At 43.2% G+C, this 16,661-nt stretch overlaps 1 protein-coding gene across 3 annotated transcripts in view; it reads right to left on the bottom strand.

Annotated features, from left to right (window-relative positions):
* The window catches only part of SGPP2 (sphingosine-1-phosphate phosphatase 2), an 84,194-nt gene that overhangs the window by 12,182 nt on the left and 55,351 nt on the right, over positions 1–16,661 (bottom strand). For all 3 annotated transcript variants that reach the window (XR_004969250.1, XM_036319099.1, XM_036319100.1), the window contains 2 exons: positions 5,351–5,530; positions 2,714–2,803 (listed from right to left, as the gene is read on the bottom strand). Coding sequence is in view for 2 of the 3 variants with exons in the window: in XM_036319099.1 (XP_036174992.1) it covers positions 2,714–2,803; positions 5,351–5,530 (270 nt within the window). In the remaining variant the exon portion in view is untranslated. The remainder of the gene's footprint in view (positions 1–2,713; positions 2,804–5,350; positions 5,531–16,661) is intronic.

Below are 16,661 nucleotides of genomic sequence, written 5' to 3'. Positions count from 1 at the left end.
ATACAGCCCAGCAATCTTAATATACTATTTCTTTATTAAATGATATGTAAATATTTAGTTCATCTTTACTCTTATTGGCTCCTTCACTAATTAATAAGTTGAATGAAGTCTCTGACACCGACTCGTTTTATGTTTGGGCAAGAGTATGATTTTACCACTTCAAGATTATACTCTAGCAAGTAGAGATTTCAATGTTTATTCATATGACTAATTATCTTGAATGATTGAATATGCATATTCCATATGATAACAATTACCAGTTTTATCTTGTTTTCTTTTTTTGTTTTATTTAATGGCACTGGTATGCTAAAAGAGTAAATAAGGCAGGTATTTTGTTTCTTAATATGATGATATAAATAAATGTTATCCCATGTTTTTATAATATTAACTAGAAAGATATTTAGCTATACTACATATTTCTAAATTCTGTTCCATATACAGCATGATTTAGGAAATAATCACTTGGCTTCACAGAAATCTAAGTTCAAACAGTAGAGCTTCATGAAACACACAAAATCCGCCCCCCCCTATAATTCACATGAATATGAACAGCTCTAGCTATGATGAATCACAAGGTGTGGGAGGCCCAGGGGATTGGGACATCAGCTCCAACAAGCTGCCAGGCAGGTTATAACATCCTCATCGACACCTGCTCAGCAGCCTGCAGGAAGACACTGCTAGAAGACACAGCCAAACATCTCAGCGATGCTTCTCAACTCTGGTGGGCAGAGGGCCTCTGAGCAACCAGAGGCCAGAGGAAAGTCATGTTCGAGGGGATGTAATTGTTGAACAGGCCCGTGCAGGTTGAAATTTAATTGGCCTTGTTCCTATATTTGCTGGGATTTGAGCATAGACGGTTTCCATGCTTTTCAAACTGTATCTCACATTAGAATCTGTGGGAAGCTTGTTAAAATGCAGGTTTTGATTTAGCAGGTCCAGGTGGGGCCTGAGAGCCTGCATTTCCAACCAGCTCTCAGGTGATGCTGAGGTTGTGGTCCTGGGACCCCATTATGAATGGCAAAGACTATCTCACCTCGCTGAATCGCAGAGGTCAATACGGGCTCCTCATTGAACGTGGTGGTCTGAGCTTCCAGAGTGATTTTTTTTTTTTTTTTGCAACACATAAAATAACAAACACCTCTGAATGACAGGAATTCCGTACTTAAAAGTGATAGAACCACCTTTGAAAATCCTAAAGTGATATTCTGATGTAGAAACACTGATGCGCAAAGCGGTGCAAGAGAAAGACCTGAAAATCTGGCAGACCCGGTGACGTGGGTCTCACACTGCAAGCCAAAGTAAATCCTGTCAGTCCTTTATCCCTGACCCGGGGCATGTGGGCCTGAACCCTTGAGGCCTGGCTTCCTGTGCCAAAGCAGAACTCCCTGAGCAAATGCTTTGCAGCCTGGATCACACTAGGACACTTAAAAAAATCAGTATTGCTCTGTAGACCATCCTAGCAATGTCAAAGATGGCTGTGCAATGTCTTTGATGAGGCTGGACGACCTCAGTGACAGAGAATATTACTTCCCTGTCATTTGTGTCAGGATGGATATTAATTCTGGTGATGAATTGGTTCCCTTTTCAATCAGACTTGGGAGGCAGGGTTATAGCAACTAAGAAGAATTTTACAAATCAGTGATTGGTGAATTTTTAAGTTGATAAAACAATAAAAGAACAAAAACCGTAAGCTCTTTGAAACCCATGCAACTGGCTGGTACTCTAGGAAATAGAACTCTATGCCATTTTAACTGTGCCACGTGTGGCAGCCTGGGAAAAAATCCCTAATACCATAAAAGGGTGGACAGATCTTTCAATGCAGGTGATCCTATTTGAGCAATAACCCAAATAGCTAAATATACTTACCATTAAGGATTAAACAGGAAAGAAGACCATAACCACTAAGGCCTTATGAAAACTGTTGCACCATGTGGGCTACAAAGAATCTTTTAAGGAGGCCCAGGGGCCTGACAATGAGTATATAAATGAATGTGTATCTCTGTACTCCCACCACTTCCAGCTGAGGACAGTACAAAAGGATTCTGGGCTCTTCCGACCTGGCAGGACCCTTATCCTACAAGGGCAGCTGAGACCTCTGAAATTCAGGCCCATCTCTGCAAGGATCTAAGTGGGGAACTGCATCCACTCATCCCATCCTCGGCCCTAGGTGTTTTCCCTGCACTGCTTGCTTCATCAGCAGTAAACCAACATGAAAATAAATGACGCAAGTCTCTGTCACGATTCCAGCCCATCTTCAAAGTCACGAGAATCTAGCCCAGCTCAGCCTCCTTGATATTATCTTAATAATTCATTACATTATGGATGTGCCATAAAATAATAATTACTTAACTCACTGGCCTGATGAAAAATGTAATTACATATGCAAACAGCTTTATAAAAAATACCGTGTGAAGAACACACTGACACAACAGCCACAACAGTACGTAGACCAGTGGTTCTCAACCTTCTTAATGCCGCAGCCCTTTAACACAGTTCTTCATGTTGTGGTGACCCCCAATTTCATTGTTACAAATTGAATATATTTAAAGCATAGTGATTAATCACAAAAACAATATGTAATTATATACGTGTTTTTCGATGGTCTTAGGTGACCCCTGTGAAAGGGTCGTTCAACCCCCAAAGGGGTCGTGACCCACAGGTTGAGAACCGCTGACGTAGACGATCACCCCAAGACCCAACCAAAATGTCTTACCAGGACCGTGTGCATCCCCGTGTAGAGCCTGCTGAGAGATACCAACGTGGAGAATGTCACAGCCATCACCAGCCCCAGAGCAAAGGGATACTGTAGGGAAGAAAGGCAACAAGGGCTTGATCTTGCGTTCTCACACACACACACAGTCAATGCGATAGAAGGGAACAGGACTCCTGATCCAGTGACTGCTGTCTCGACCTTGCACGTCCTAGGCCAGCGGCCTGATGATCTGAGACACATGGAAAAGGGAAAACAGAGGGAAGAAAGGGCAAGATGCCTGGGGATCTAGTTCTGGGAGGAAGTTTCACAACATGAGACCTAGCAGATCGGGGCTTGAAGACTCATGTTCACAGCTATTGTGCTAGCTGCATCAGTGGAGTAGATAATTATTTATTTCCACCTATGCTTAGAGTAAAACGGATGAAGTATACAGTGCTGATTAAGGGGCCAGACTGCGCTAGGATCAGGAAGTCCAGTCACCTACTTCACACGTGGTGCGTGATGAAGCTTGGCAGCAATGGGCCCAGGCTAAGAATGGACATATCTATGCCCAGATGTCAAGGCAGAATCAACTTTACTAAATCTCAACATTTGCTGGTGGGATAGCAGACCAAGGAATGTGGCTGGTGCCAAACCATATAAGAACATACGAATATTCTGCTTATGAACTATCCATGGAGATATAACCCATGTGCTTCCAGGTCTAATGTCTGTGGTCTTCCATGGAGAAGAATAAAGACAATGGAGAACTGCCTATATTATGCAAAGCACGTTATAGTCACAATCTCATTTCATCTTCACCCAACTCTATGAGGTAGGTTCTATCATTAGCCACATTCTACAAATGAGGAAACCCTTGATCACAAGTTATATTAGTATTAAACTTGAGCACAAAGATGCTTCCCCATCAATCATCACAGCTGATCCTCCAAACAGGAGCTGGAGCTCAGAGAGGCAAAGTGACTTTCCCAAGGTCACACAGCCAGAAGTTGACAGAGTCAGAACCAGAAGCCACACCTTCTGAGCCCAAGTCTAGTACAGCCTTTCCAACATAATATGTGAGTACAGAGATACTTGGCTATGCCTCATTTCTTAAAGTTTATCATTAACTGGGTGTCAGTTTTTCATCAAAAGGGTGCTAAAATTGAGTCAATGCATTCTGAAATTAGAGTCTGGTATTAAGCTCACTACATATTTGTACAAATGAATCCCATACTTACTGTTATTTAGGAGCAATAACTGAAGTAGCTAAATATATTTACCTCTAAAGTTAAACAGGAAAGAAGACCATAACAACCCAGGCCTTATGAAAACTGTTGCATCATGTGAACTAAACTAATTTGTTTAAAAGGCCTAGGTGGCCTCAAAATGAGCGTATAAATGGTGGTGGCATTGGTATCCCTGCGGTGAGCCTCTACTTGCTGTGTTTTTTTTTTTCTTCCCCCAAAGTCACATCAGCATGTTCATAGGCCTCTCTGGAGATGAAAGCAGCCCAGTGGGGGCCGATGCTGGGCCCACAGTCACCCACTGGGTGTGGCCTAACTCAGAAACCTACATTAAATTAATTCAGATGGTACTGGGGCACTCAGACATTTCTGATCCTGACATGACACTGAAGAAAGTTACAACACAAGTTTACTATAACTGCTCGGAGATATTCCTTACATCTGTCCCTTTCCCATTTAGGAAACTGAGGTCTAACCCCACGTGACCAGGTAGATGACCGCAAAGGTGGAGCCAGGACCCAATACTAATCTTGTCTTCTTCCAACCCCACCAGGCTGACCCCCCATGCCTGTACACCCTGGCATATAGAATGGGTTTCTTGGGTGTGGGGACAGGGCAAAACATTGCTGTCATTTATGAATAGGACTGCTAGACTTCATGAAATCTACCTTTTCCAATGGATCAAAGGGAAAATTATAAAATTAAAACTAGGGCAAGAGTTCTCAGACAGGCAAAACAGAACTTCACTGCAGGAATAATCTAACTTTTGAAAGGCCTGACACTAATTGGCATGTAAGCAGATATTAAGTGAAATTCTTCTGTGTTCAGCATTTATGAAAATCTCCTGTATTTTAGACCTTTTTCTAGAAAACATGGAGCCATTATTTCTAATGGTTGAGCCCCAATCAGGGGCGGAGGCCTCCTTGGGAGTCATCTGGGGCACAGACTCTTTGCCCCTGGCCCTGGGAAGTCTAGCAGGAGGATTTGGTGAACTCATCTCAGCCCTGGGGGATCATTTACTAGGATCATAAATGCCTCGTGTCTGTTGCAAACAGGATGTGAGCACCCACTCAAGTGCTGTCTCGTCAGGCAGTTCAGGGGGAAAATGCTTTCTGCAGGGGGAGTCCACACACCCTGGTTCCCAGACAGGCCCTGTTATGCTGGTGTCATTATTAATGGTGTCCACTTTCGTGCTTAGGCACAACCTGATTTGGATGCTAAATCGTAGGTCACTTTACTTAGGAAGACATTGTCATCAACAGCTCGCTAGGCTTCAGTTCTTAGGCCTCATTTCATGAACCTCCAAGTCCCTCAAAGCAGCTGTGGAAGAAAACTCTGAAGTGGAACCTCTCTCCTTTCCCTCATTGTGTGGAGAGCCCCCCACGGGAGGGAGAGGAGCCAGGCGCCTTACCTGGTATCTGTCCATGGTGGAGAGGAGGAGGGTGAAGGAAATGGCGGTGGCCGCCATGGCATGGGTAGATGGCATTCCATACTCAGCAATCACTCTCTTCTCCAGTTTCACCACCGGAGGGGAGAAGGGGCGGGGCCACTTCAGGATATCCTTGGCCACCTGGCCAATGTACATCACCAGCTGCAAAGCCAAAGGACCGCGGTGAGTCTAACTCGACAAGTAAAATCAATGAACTCCTACGCTCCGCGGATTTGTTTCGGGTTTCCCTGTTTGTTGGCTGAAAAGCTCTTTCTTTCGGACCCAGCTATCAGCTGGGAAAGGCTTTCAGAGTGATATTTAATTGGCAAAAAGAGAAACAGGCCTTCTGGATTCCACAGAGCAACTAAGACGTGGCATGGACTCACTTTATTTTAGTCACACATTTAACAAGCATTTACATAGCTCGGAGGTGTGCCGACCACTGTTCTAAGAGCTTTACAGATGTTACGTACCGAATCCAGTAATATCTGTAGAGTACAGGCCCATTTTACAGGTGAGTAAACCACTGTATTCCGTCAGTAAATGGTGGGACTCGTTGGATTAGAATCCAGAGAGTTTGCCTTCAAACTCTGTGCCATGACCATGTGATAGTACTTGTCCAAGCACAAGATGGTCCTGGACTAAAGACCATCTGATGCTCAAATCAGCCAGCCACAGTTTTCAAGTTTTAACCAGAACAGTGATTGTTCTATGGATCTTCTAGCTAAACATCTTTTTTGCTACTGTTACTCCTGTTATATGTAGGCAACATACTGGATTTAATTTAATTTCATTCAATAATCAGAAGCATCGCCCTCGCCTGTGTGGTTCAGTTGTATGAGCGATGTCCCATGCACCAAAAGTTTGCTAGCTTGAAGGGTACATGATCAGGTTGCAGCTTGATCCCCAGTAGGGACATGCAGGAGGCAGCTGATCAATGTTTCTCTCTCACATTGATGTATCTCTCTCTCTCACTCTCTCTCCCCCTCTCTCTCCCTTTGTCTCTCTCTAATCAATAAAAACATATTTAAAAAATGAAAAAAGAAATCAGAGGCATTAGTAAAATAAATGTTGTATTTTCAGCTCCAAATAAGACAACTGAATCTGGAGTTTCTTCAAATGACTGTTTCATGATGCCATTGTAGAAGAAAGTTCCACTCCCTTCCTTTTTTCTTAAAGCAGAAGACAGAAATAAGAATTTTATTTCTAAGCCCTCCAGAAATGAACAGGACTGTTAACAACAGACTTATTTTTGTCAGAGAGCTTTACAAGGAGACAATTTCATGATCTGTTTTAAAAGAGGAAAAAGCAAACCGTTTGCTTAAGTGACTGCATTTGCGGCCTCTGCATCACACAGGTGCTGTTTTAAAATGCAGATCCCAGGCCACAGCCCCACCGACTGAACTGGAGCCCCCATTTCCACAAGACTCCTGGGTGGGTTGTGCGCACAGGAGAACTTGAGAAGCCCTGCTTTCCACGGTATGCTTGCACAGGTCACTGTGGCAAGGGCTTTAATCCTAAACTTTCTCGTCTTACCGTGACTGTATTGATCTTGCTAGGGCTTTATTTAGCTGGTGATGGATGGGTTACCTTGCTTTGAAACAAAACCCACTATGGGAGGACTAGTTCAAAATAATCTTGATTAGTCAGCCAGCTTGCCTTAGGGTTTCCCATATTCTGATGCTTTCTTTGAGCTCTTTTAGTTGCCGGTTAATTCCTGAGCATTAGCCCAGCATAGTCAGTAGCCCCAGAAGGCACTGCATGTGTTTTGTGCTCCACTGCCACTTTGCTCCGGGTTAAAAACCAAGAGCCACTGTCTGTGCACAGCAGGCCACAGCCACAGGCTTTAAAGCCTCAGCGACAATCACTCCGGATTCCATGGCTGCGACTTCTATGCGGACTTTGAAACTTAACCTCTTTACCATCCCCTTATTACCAGGAGCCACTGTCCTGGAAACCAGCTCGCTCTTTTATGTTTCCGCCTCTCTCCTGCGAACCTGTAAAAACCACATCCGACTGGCTTATCTGGGGAGTTGAAAAACTTGTAGATATTGACTCCCAAGGATTGCTCACAGGCTGCTTGAGATATATTTCTAACCCTTCCCCTTCCCCACTCACCAACATAAACAAAATATTACTGGCATCATGACTATCTCTAGCTTGCTCAAAAATACTTTAAAATCCCTGCAGACAGGAGACCTTCAGATCATAAAGTAAAGACAGACTGGGCGACCCTCATTCAACAAACTTATTTAATTTTCTTGACGTTCATGAGTCCCTTGACTTATTTATATTTTGCCTTCTATGTTTGAAGGAGGTTTTTAAGAATTAGAGCATTTGGCTATTTCACTCAAAAATATTACCATGGACTACACCTTGCTTCTGATCAATAAATTTCAAATAACAATTACTATAATGACAGCTCTCATTAAACAAGAACAACAACAGAGCTGTATTTTTCAAGTCTTGTGGAAAGAGTACCATGTACAGGGGGTCGGCCCTGTCTCTGCCATCACATTTATTACAACAAGCCTCCATAGGCCCCCCGCCTTGAGTGGGGAAAACAGTCACACAAACAGAGGCTCTCACCATACTGCAACGATGCTTTGAGGAAAATTATCCGCAGAATCTATGGGTATGCATACTTGTAGAGACAGACTTGGATTCAACCTGGAGGACCAGGAGCGCTTGGGCTGAATGTTAAAGAAGACTTTTTAACTAAGATCAGTGATTGCCAGGCGTTAGGGGAAGGGAGGGATGACTGGCGGAGCACAGCAGACTTTTAGGGTAATGAAACTATTCTGGGTGACACTGTAATTAGGGGAATACATGTCATTACACAGTTGTCCACACCCAGAGAATGCACAACCGTGAACCCTAATGTAAACTACGGACTTTGAGTGATTATAACGTGTCGGTGTAGGATCATCAATTGTCCCACTCTGGTGGGAGAAGTTGATAATGCAGGATGCTGTTCGGAGGGGTGGGGGTGGTTATGAGGGAGCTCTCTGTACTTTTCACTTAATTTTGCTGTGAACCTAAACTGCTCTAAAAAATAAAGTATTAGAAAAGAGTTTCATGGCAAAAGAGAACCATTTCATCATTCAGTTTGCAGAGTATAATGCTTAACTTGATAGGGCTTGCCCTAAATGAAGGGCTTGGCTTTGTACATAAAGAGACCAAATTACATTCCAACATCTATCACATTCTTTTGGGCTCAGGCCCCAAAGGCCTATATGGAAAGGAAAAATCCCAGAGGAGGAAAGGCAATTATACAGCATTAACACCTTAGCAGACTATCTGGGTCCCCTGTGTGGTGCTGGTGATGATGATGATGATGATGATGATGATGATGATGATGTGTGCGATGCGGGGGGAGGTGGGGAGGGGACAGGATTGGCATTTCCCTTCCGGGAGCCGGTCCATCCTTGCTGTTTCAAAGGACCTGGCATATATGGCATACTGTTCTTAAAATGTTTGCTCACCTTCTTGGCACTATGTGTTTTAATCAAGGTTTCCTCTCTGAGAAAGGTTGTTTCCCCAGGTAGGGATTTTCCCCTGAAGTTAGGGAGGGAATAAAACCCCTCAACTAAGTGCCAGGTGGGTAATTAATCACTTTAACTACGAACAATCATGCTTAAGCTACATAATCTTTACTCCCTGGAATGGAGATAAGAAACGCCCTAACCTTTGTAATAGAGATTGATAGGATTGAATCAACTGGTATAAATACAGATGTAACAAGACAGCGAGAGACAGAACTTAGAAGACAGAACCAAGAGAGACAGAACCTACACACAGAACCTACACACAGAACCTACACAGAATCTAGAGACAGAAGAACTTCGCTGGAGAGAACATGGCAAAAGATCCTGGACAGAAACTGGCCTCAGAACCTAGAGACAGAACCTAGCGAGAGAACATGGCAAAAGATCCTGGACTGAACCTGACTACAGAAATTGGCAAGAGAACCTGACTAGAACCTGGTGACTGAACCTGGCTGGAGAACCTAGTGAGGGAACATGGCTACAGAACCTGGCTGGAGAACCTGGAGAACCTAGCAAGAGAACATGGACACAGAACCTGGCTGGAGATCCTAACCAGAACTTCGCTAGAGATCCAGACCGGAACTTCGCTGGAGATCCAGACCAGAACTTGGCTGGAGATCCTGGCTAGAGATCCTGGCTAGGCTGCTGATCAACTGAACGCTATCTCCGTGTCATTCCTTCTTCGCCAACTCCGTCCACACCTTTGGGGACCCCTGGACCTGCTGGGGTTGGACCCCAGCATTTCCCAATGAGGAATTAGCTGATTTTCTTACTTCTGCCCTGATTACAGGATAAAGGAAACATAGTTGGGAAGAAAATCCATTTCTCTGTATAGTCCACTGCTGATTCCAAACAGATAAAAAGCTTCTCTAGTGAGCCCATTCTCTTAACCGGAAGCAGGTCCTCTCACAGTCCGGATGGACTTCCAGCTGGGATCTGTTCTTGGCTGGGCTCCTCTGGGCCGGCAGAGGCACCTTTCCTCTTAGTGTGATGGCCCTTCCTAGTATTACAATCCAAAATGACAAGTTTACTGTGCCAAACACATCTCTGATTCACAGGACATTGCTCTTCACACGAGCATAAATAAAACCCGAACAGGTCCGAAAACAGGAGGTCATCAAAATAACATCATTGCTAGTAAAGCAGCTGCAGGACTTCACAAGCAAAGCCACATGTTCATTTTGTATACACAGATTGCTGCCTGCCCCCAACTGTCCTCCTCCCCACAACGCATCCCCATCCCACAGTGTGAAGGCTCCACTCTCATAATAAAAGCTAAGTCCACTGCAAGATGGAGGAAACATCAATAGGTTCTTTTCAAATTATACTCACCCACGCCCTTCATCCACACACAAATTTTGATAAACTCTGACATCTTTCTTCCTTTTGGCTACACCCATTGCTCCCTCCACCATGGGGAAATCATGGCGCAGGAGATGAAGTGACAGGAGGGTATGACATCCCTCAGGTCTCATGGGAAGAAAACACTGGGAATTATAGTCTATGTATGGATTTATTTTCAATAAGTCAGGAATTAGTTATATCGTTCTTTGGCAGTTGGAGAGTAGAGAACAATGAGATGTTACCCAAAGACCATAGGTTCTCTACCAATATGTACCCTTCTGTTTCTTAATGGGTCCAGAATAGACTCACTCCCCTTTTCCTCATTTGAAGAAAGGTAGACCAGACACCCAAACATTCCACTCCTAGGCACATACCCAAGAGAACTGCAAACATATGTCCTCACAGAAACTTATACACGAAAGTTCTCAGCATCATTCTTTACAACAGCCAAAAAGTTTAGGCAACCTAAACATCCATCGGTGGATGAATGGATAAACAAAATGCGATGCATCCTTATAATGGAATATTATTTGTCCATAAAAAGCAATGAGGTACTGATAGATGCTACAGCATGGATGAACCTTGAAAACAGCATGCTAAGTGAAAGAAGCCAGGCATGAAAAGGACAAATATTGCATGAGTCTATTTATATGAAATGGTCAGAACAAGCAAATCCATAGAGAGAGAAAGTAGGTTAGTGGTTGTCTGGGGCTGGGAGAGAGGGGTGTAGGGGTGAGTGCCAGTGGGTATGAGGTTTCTTTTTGGGAAGACTAAAATATTCTGGAGATAGTGGTGATGGTTGCACAACTATGTGAAGATACTAAACACCATTGAATTATACTCTTTAAAAATGTAAACATTATGATATAGGAATTATATCACAATTAATAAAAGAGAAAGAAGGCATTAAGATGGGTCCTGAAATACCTCTTCTATGTGTCCTGTGTTCCAAATGTTAATGACATTGTCTTCAAATATTGGCTCAATAGAAGTAGATATGGGGAGTATTAACATTCTTATCTTCAAATGTCCTGCCCAGCTCTAGCCCTGAAAGCCAGTTCCTCAGGGCACTGAGGAGGGGACCACAAATATCAGAGAAAGCTGGTGAAAACCCACCTACTCAAAACCATGAGCACAGAATTCATTTTAAGAGCAATTTTCATCTGTGGAGGCTTTTAGGATCAATAATTTTTACCAAAGAAAGGAAACTGACTACACGAGTCCTGTTGTGTTTAGCAGTGCTCAGTCTTCCTTTTCTCTCTGGAATGAACACTCACAGCTTTGTAGGCCCCTATTTGCCTTCAGGGAGTGGATTAAAAGCATTTCTTTGTTATGGTTATTTGGGAATATTCTAGAGACCACTGCTTACCATCCAGTGTGAAAAGTTGTTTTCAATGGATGAATATCCTCTCCTGCTTGCGGCATTATTTTTATTTACTTTTAAAGTCGGGGCTCTTTTATAGTGTGTATCATGTGGGTTTGCACATGTTTGTGGGGACAGGATGGGAGTGGGGGTGAATCACTGGGAGAAGCAATTGTGATCTCAAACTTAATAAGACTTCATTCCATGCCTGAAGCACCAAAACAAAGAAACTACAGAGCAAATGTTCTAAATCACAGAAGACTATCAGAAAACTGGTCTCACAAATGCCAGGTTCTGTAAAAATGAGATATATTACCTAGAGCAACAAATGGCAGGTGAGAAAAATAAAAAATCAAGTTACAACATTTTCTAGCTCTTTCTAATTCTCCATTTTTCCAAGCTCATATCTATTTCTGAAATTTTTGAAGACAAACACTAAAAGTACAAAGATTAGTAATTAAGTCATAGATGTAGCATATTTTTAGGAAAGTTATTTCAAAACAGCTGAGCCTCCTTTTCGTTATTAAGAAGGAGCTGGGTTAAATAATATATTTGTGCAGTGATTTTGTTAAGTGTATTTTCATAGGCATTATTTAATGTTCATGTCATTCCCATTTTACAGATGAGGAAATTGAAGATTGCGGATGGTGAATGTCTCACCAAAGATAATGCCATCAGTGTAGAGGAGCTGGACTTGAATTTTGTTTGTTTTTTTATTCCAAATCCTATGGTCTTCTCTCCATATCCCACTACCTAGCACCTGACAAATAACACATAGATATCATTAAAATGGGGTTCAGGCTCAGTATTTCCTAGAATATACTTAGGCTCAGAGAGTGTCTAGTCTGGAATTACCCTGAGACAAGAGAAAGCATGCCCTCACCTGCCTCTCTAGTCTCTTCATGGCAGCATCTATGTGTGAGGAAGTCTCACAGTGTTAAGGAAGGCTCAGTGGCCATTGTGCTAACTTGATGGACCATGAATCTGATTTTAGGCCAACGGTCATTAATACTGAACACCTAGCTTTTCAAGCCACCACAGATTCTCCCTATACATTTGATCAGAGTTGGATCATTTCATGCTATTAAGAAATGGCTTTTCAGGTTTAAGAACCTTGGGAACTGAAGATTGCTTCAGTGATTCTGTCAGTCTACAATCTTAAGAGAATTCAGAAAAGATCTGCATGGTGGTCACAAAAGAAATACACAAAATATTTGTTTCTGGAAGGATTAAGGACTCCACAGGTCAAGCCATGCAAGGTCATCCACACCAGTTCTGAATCACAGTCAAGGGTGTCTCAGTGGCTTGCCTTGAGTGTGACCAGCCAGCTGTACTGCATAGTAAGAAACTGGGTTTTATGGTGCAGGTGGGCACATCCTGTGCTGTAACCTGCAGGGATTAAAACCATTTCTAGTCATGAAAACAATTCTTAAAAAGCACTTGACCTAATGGTCCTTGTTTAAGAAAGTTCAAAGGTTAGTGGTCTTCTGTCTGTCTGGATTAGGTTTCCTTCACACATGCCCAAATCTTCCCACTTCTCTTAGCTGGCAAATAATTTAACATTGAACTAACTGGTGATGAGAACAGTAAAGAGTTTTATCCCCAGACCCTTGGGTCTAAGTGTTCTTGGTCTCTAATGGATGGTACTGCTGGCTGCATTTCCTCAGGCTAGAACCAGTGCAGCAGCAGTCCAAGAGCAAACTAAATTAGCAGTTAAGAGGCTGGGAGGAAATGGAGAGTTAAGGAAACACATATGAAGAAAAACTCAATATACAGGCTAACAAAATTATAAGAGCCATAATCACAGGATGTAGGGAGGAAAATTCACTTATGACAACACAGATGATGTTGGGTTTTGGCGAGGGTGCCCTGGATACGTATCTACTCATCTAATGGGGGGAGTAGCCAAGTAGGCGCTCCTATTTTTTTATACAACATCTATTTCTGTTCTCAGTCTGATGTCATGGGCTGAGCAATGAACGCTGGGCAGAACCAACACTCATTTCTAACTACTGTCAACAAGATGACCATGAACGAAGGTGGCCAAATTGGTCCAATGTCTAGAGACTCAATATATTATCTCCACAACAACCTTAATCAGTGTATGTTTATCAGCATTCCTATGTACTTCCCACTGTGTCCCCCACCCCAACTTTCCTGATCATCACTTCTCTTCCTTCCAAATTGAAAACAGAGACATTCAAGTGAAAGGTAGGATCCACACTGTCATTATATCACTGCTCCCTTCTCTTACCATCACCATCACCATCACCAGGAACCAAAACTTCACATCTCACCTGTGAAAGAAACTGGCCCTGCTCTCTGATTTAACCTCTCCTGGGAAATGTCTAAACCTTGTGATAGTCTCTTCCTTACAGAGACAGTATCTAAGCACCGAAGTCAGGGGGAGGTCCCATATCTCAGGAAAAAAGTCTCTCAGAGAGAATGACTGAATGAACAGCCCCCTTGATCCTGGGGTCTAATTCTGCAGGCTGGTAACACCTTTCTGCCAACCAAAAGGTGCAGACATATTCCTGGTCAGGCCCGAAGTGAGAACTCAGCATTCTAAGTTCTAGTCCAGGGCTCCAGCATTCTGATTCTTCAGGATCTCCAGTCTAGTAAACCCTATGGAAGGACCTGCTTGGTGGTAAATGACACCAACTTTTAGAGCTCGACCAAAAAAAGTCATCACCTCTTAAGATGAAAATAGTCTAAGAACTAAGATTACACTGCAGTTGACAAGGGGTTGTAGACATGTAAATACTGTCTAGCCCAGTGGTCAGCAAACTCATTAGTCAACAGAGCCAAATATCAACAGTATAATGATTGAAATTTCTTTTGAGAGCCAAATTTTTTTAAATTTAAACTATATAGGTAGGTACATTGTTATTAACTTAATTAGGGTACTCCTAAGGCTTAGGAAGAGCCACACTCAAGGGGCCAAAGAGCCGCAGTTTGCCGACCACTGGTCTAGCCCATCAACTCCAAAAATCAAGTTCCCTCTTCATTTTGGTTGCAATCATGACTTTCCTTCAAAAGACTGTCTTTTTTTCTTTCTCCCCTGTCTGTTGCGTCCTCCTCATTTTTGGCAGGAGGGCTTCAATACCAGATTTCTGCCAGGCAGAGAGAGACTGGTCCTCCTCCCCATGGAGTCACAGGACTCTGCTGCTGAGGAGCCAGTCTTTGAGTAGAAAGGGACAAGAGTGTCCGTGGGTCCCCTGCCTGACGCCTGCTCACTGCAGGGAGCCAAGGAAGGAGGTTGGCCAGCACAGGCAAGTGGAGGGGGAGAGCAGGGTGCCATTGATGTCCCAGTTGGCCAGTGAGTGATTAACTCTAACCCTATTAGGAGGGGCCGTCCATCACAGTCAGAACCTCCCAACAGGCCTGAGAGGCTATAACCTCCTTGTGACCCTTTGTAATGAGCCAGGCTTGACTTGAGCCTGCCAGCACCCTCCTTCTGGGCCAACGGGCAGCCTTCATGCTCTTCTCTCTGAGCCCTACCTCTGCAATCTCTACATTCCACTCTAAGGCTGAGGCCTATAGGACAGTGAACAATGAAAGCGTTTTTACGAATGTCGGATGAAATGTCTTGCCATATTTGAATCGCAGCAAATGTTTTATTTTACAGATGGAGAAAACCAACTCAAAAATGGCCTCCTACTTTTTAAATCTAGGTATCTTCTTAGAAGGCCTGGTGGACCCTTTAGACTTCTTAAACACATTGGTTTCCAAATTAATAAATAAACCAGAAAGACTGTTGATAACTTTTGAACATTCTAGATTTGCTGTAACGTTTAAATGTGAGTCATAAGTAAATAAGTAAAGTCAGCCCTTTGCCCAAGGGCCACCTCCTTGGAAAGGTCTTCCTGACCACCTTAATACAGCTGCCTGTCACCACTCTCTCTCCTTGTACCTGCTTTTAGTTTTCTTCATCAAACTTTGCCCTCCCTGCATTTAGACTATACAGTTTTATTTTATCAGTCCCAATCTCATCCCACGTGGATGCTATGTCTTGTTCAAGACCCAGAGTCTGGAACTGTGTCTGACAGGGTCACAGCCTGGCACTCTCTCCCCCAGCACCTCACCTGGCTGGCTCCTTCTCATCCTTCAAAAGCTTTCAGGTAAATGAAATTAACGCAAAGTACTCTCTCTTGACCATCTTCATTAAAGTAGGTCTCTGCTCTCACTCCGATTGTGGCCTAAACAATAATCATACAATCTGTAATTATTGTGTGAATTTACATTTTACTGTCCGTTTTGCCTACAACTCTACCCCAGGAGAGTGGGATGGAGTCTGTCTTGTTTACTGCTTAATTCTCAGCACTCAGCAGAGCATTTCATAATAGGCCCTTGTCAGATGTTTGTTGAATGAATAAATGAATGACTAAAAAGTTGTTGCTCACCAATTACAAGGTGAGAAAGGAGATCTGATGCTCCTTTTAAAATGCAAATAATATCTGGTTTCTGGTTCAAAGATTCCTTAGCAATTCAGAAATGTATAGAATTACTACTTTCATGCTGAAAAAACCTTATTGGAATCTTGACCAAATTTGTGCCTGGGTGGCTTATCTAGAAATAATGCCTGTGTTGAGGTTAACAGTCAGGAGCGGGTGAGATCAGGCAAGGTGGGGGAACACTAGGAAGGAAGCATACAGTGGAGCATGGTGTGTCTAAACCGCAGGGACTGGGGAGGGAGTGTGTGTGTGTGTGGGGGGGCTTCAGGAGTTCTGTGATTCCGGAGAAGAGAACAGGTAGAAGGAAGGACAAAGGTAGAGATTCAGGCAGAGGGCCGATTGTGAAAGATAATTTTAAGGTACTTGGACATGAATATGTTTTAAAGAGTGGTTCCCGGTCATATTTGCATTTTTAATAGGCCACGCTTCATGCTGTGGGGAGGAGGAATGTGAAGGTCATAAGAACAGCTAATTAGAAGGTTAACGTGATAGCGAAAGAGAGGGACAATGCAAGCTTGAATAGAGGCAGTGTTTCTGAAAATGTTGGAAATCTAAAACTACTGGTGCCCATTATAGAATAAAAA

The sequence above is a fragment of the Myotis myotis genome, unplaced genomic scaffold (assembly GCF_014108235.1).
Source record: "Myotis myotis isolate mMyoMyo1 unplaced genomic scaffold, mMyoMyo1.p scaffold_m19_p_8, whole genome shotgun sequence".
NCBI classification, from domain to species: domain Eukaryota; kingdom Metazoa; phylum Chordata; class Mammalia; order Chiroptera; family Vespertilionidae; genus Myotis; species Myotis myotis.
Note: the sequence above shows the minus strand (reverse complement) of the source record. Positions and strands in the feature narration are given on the sequence as shown.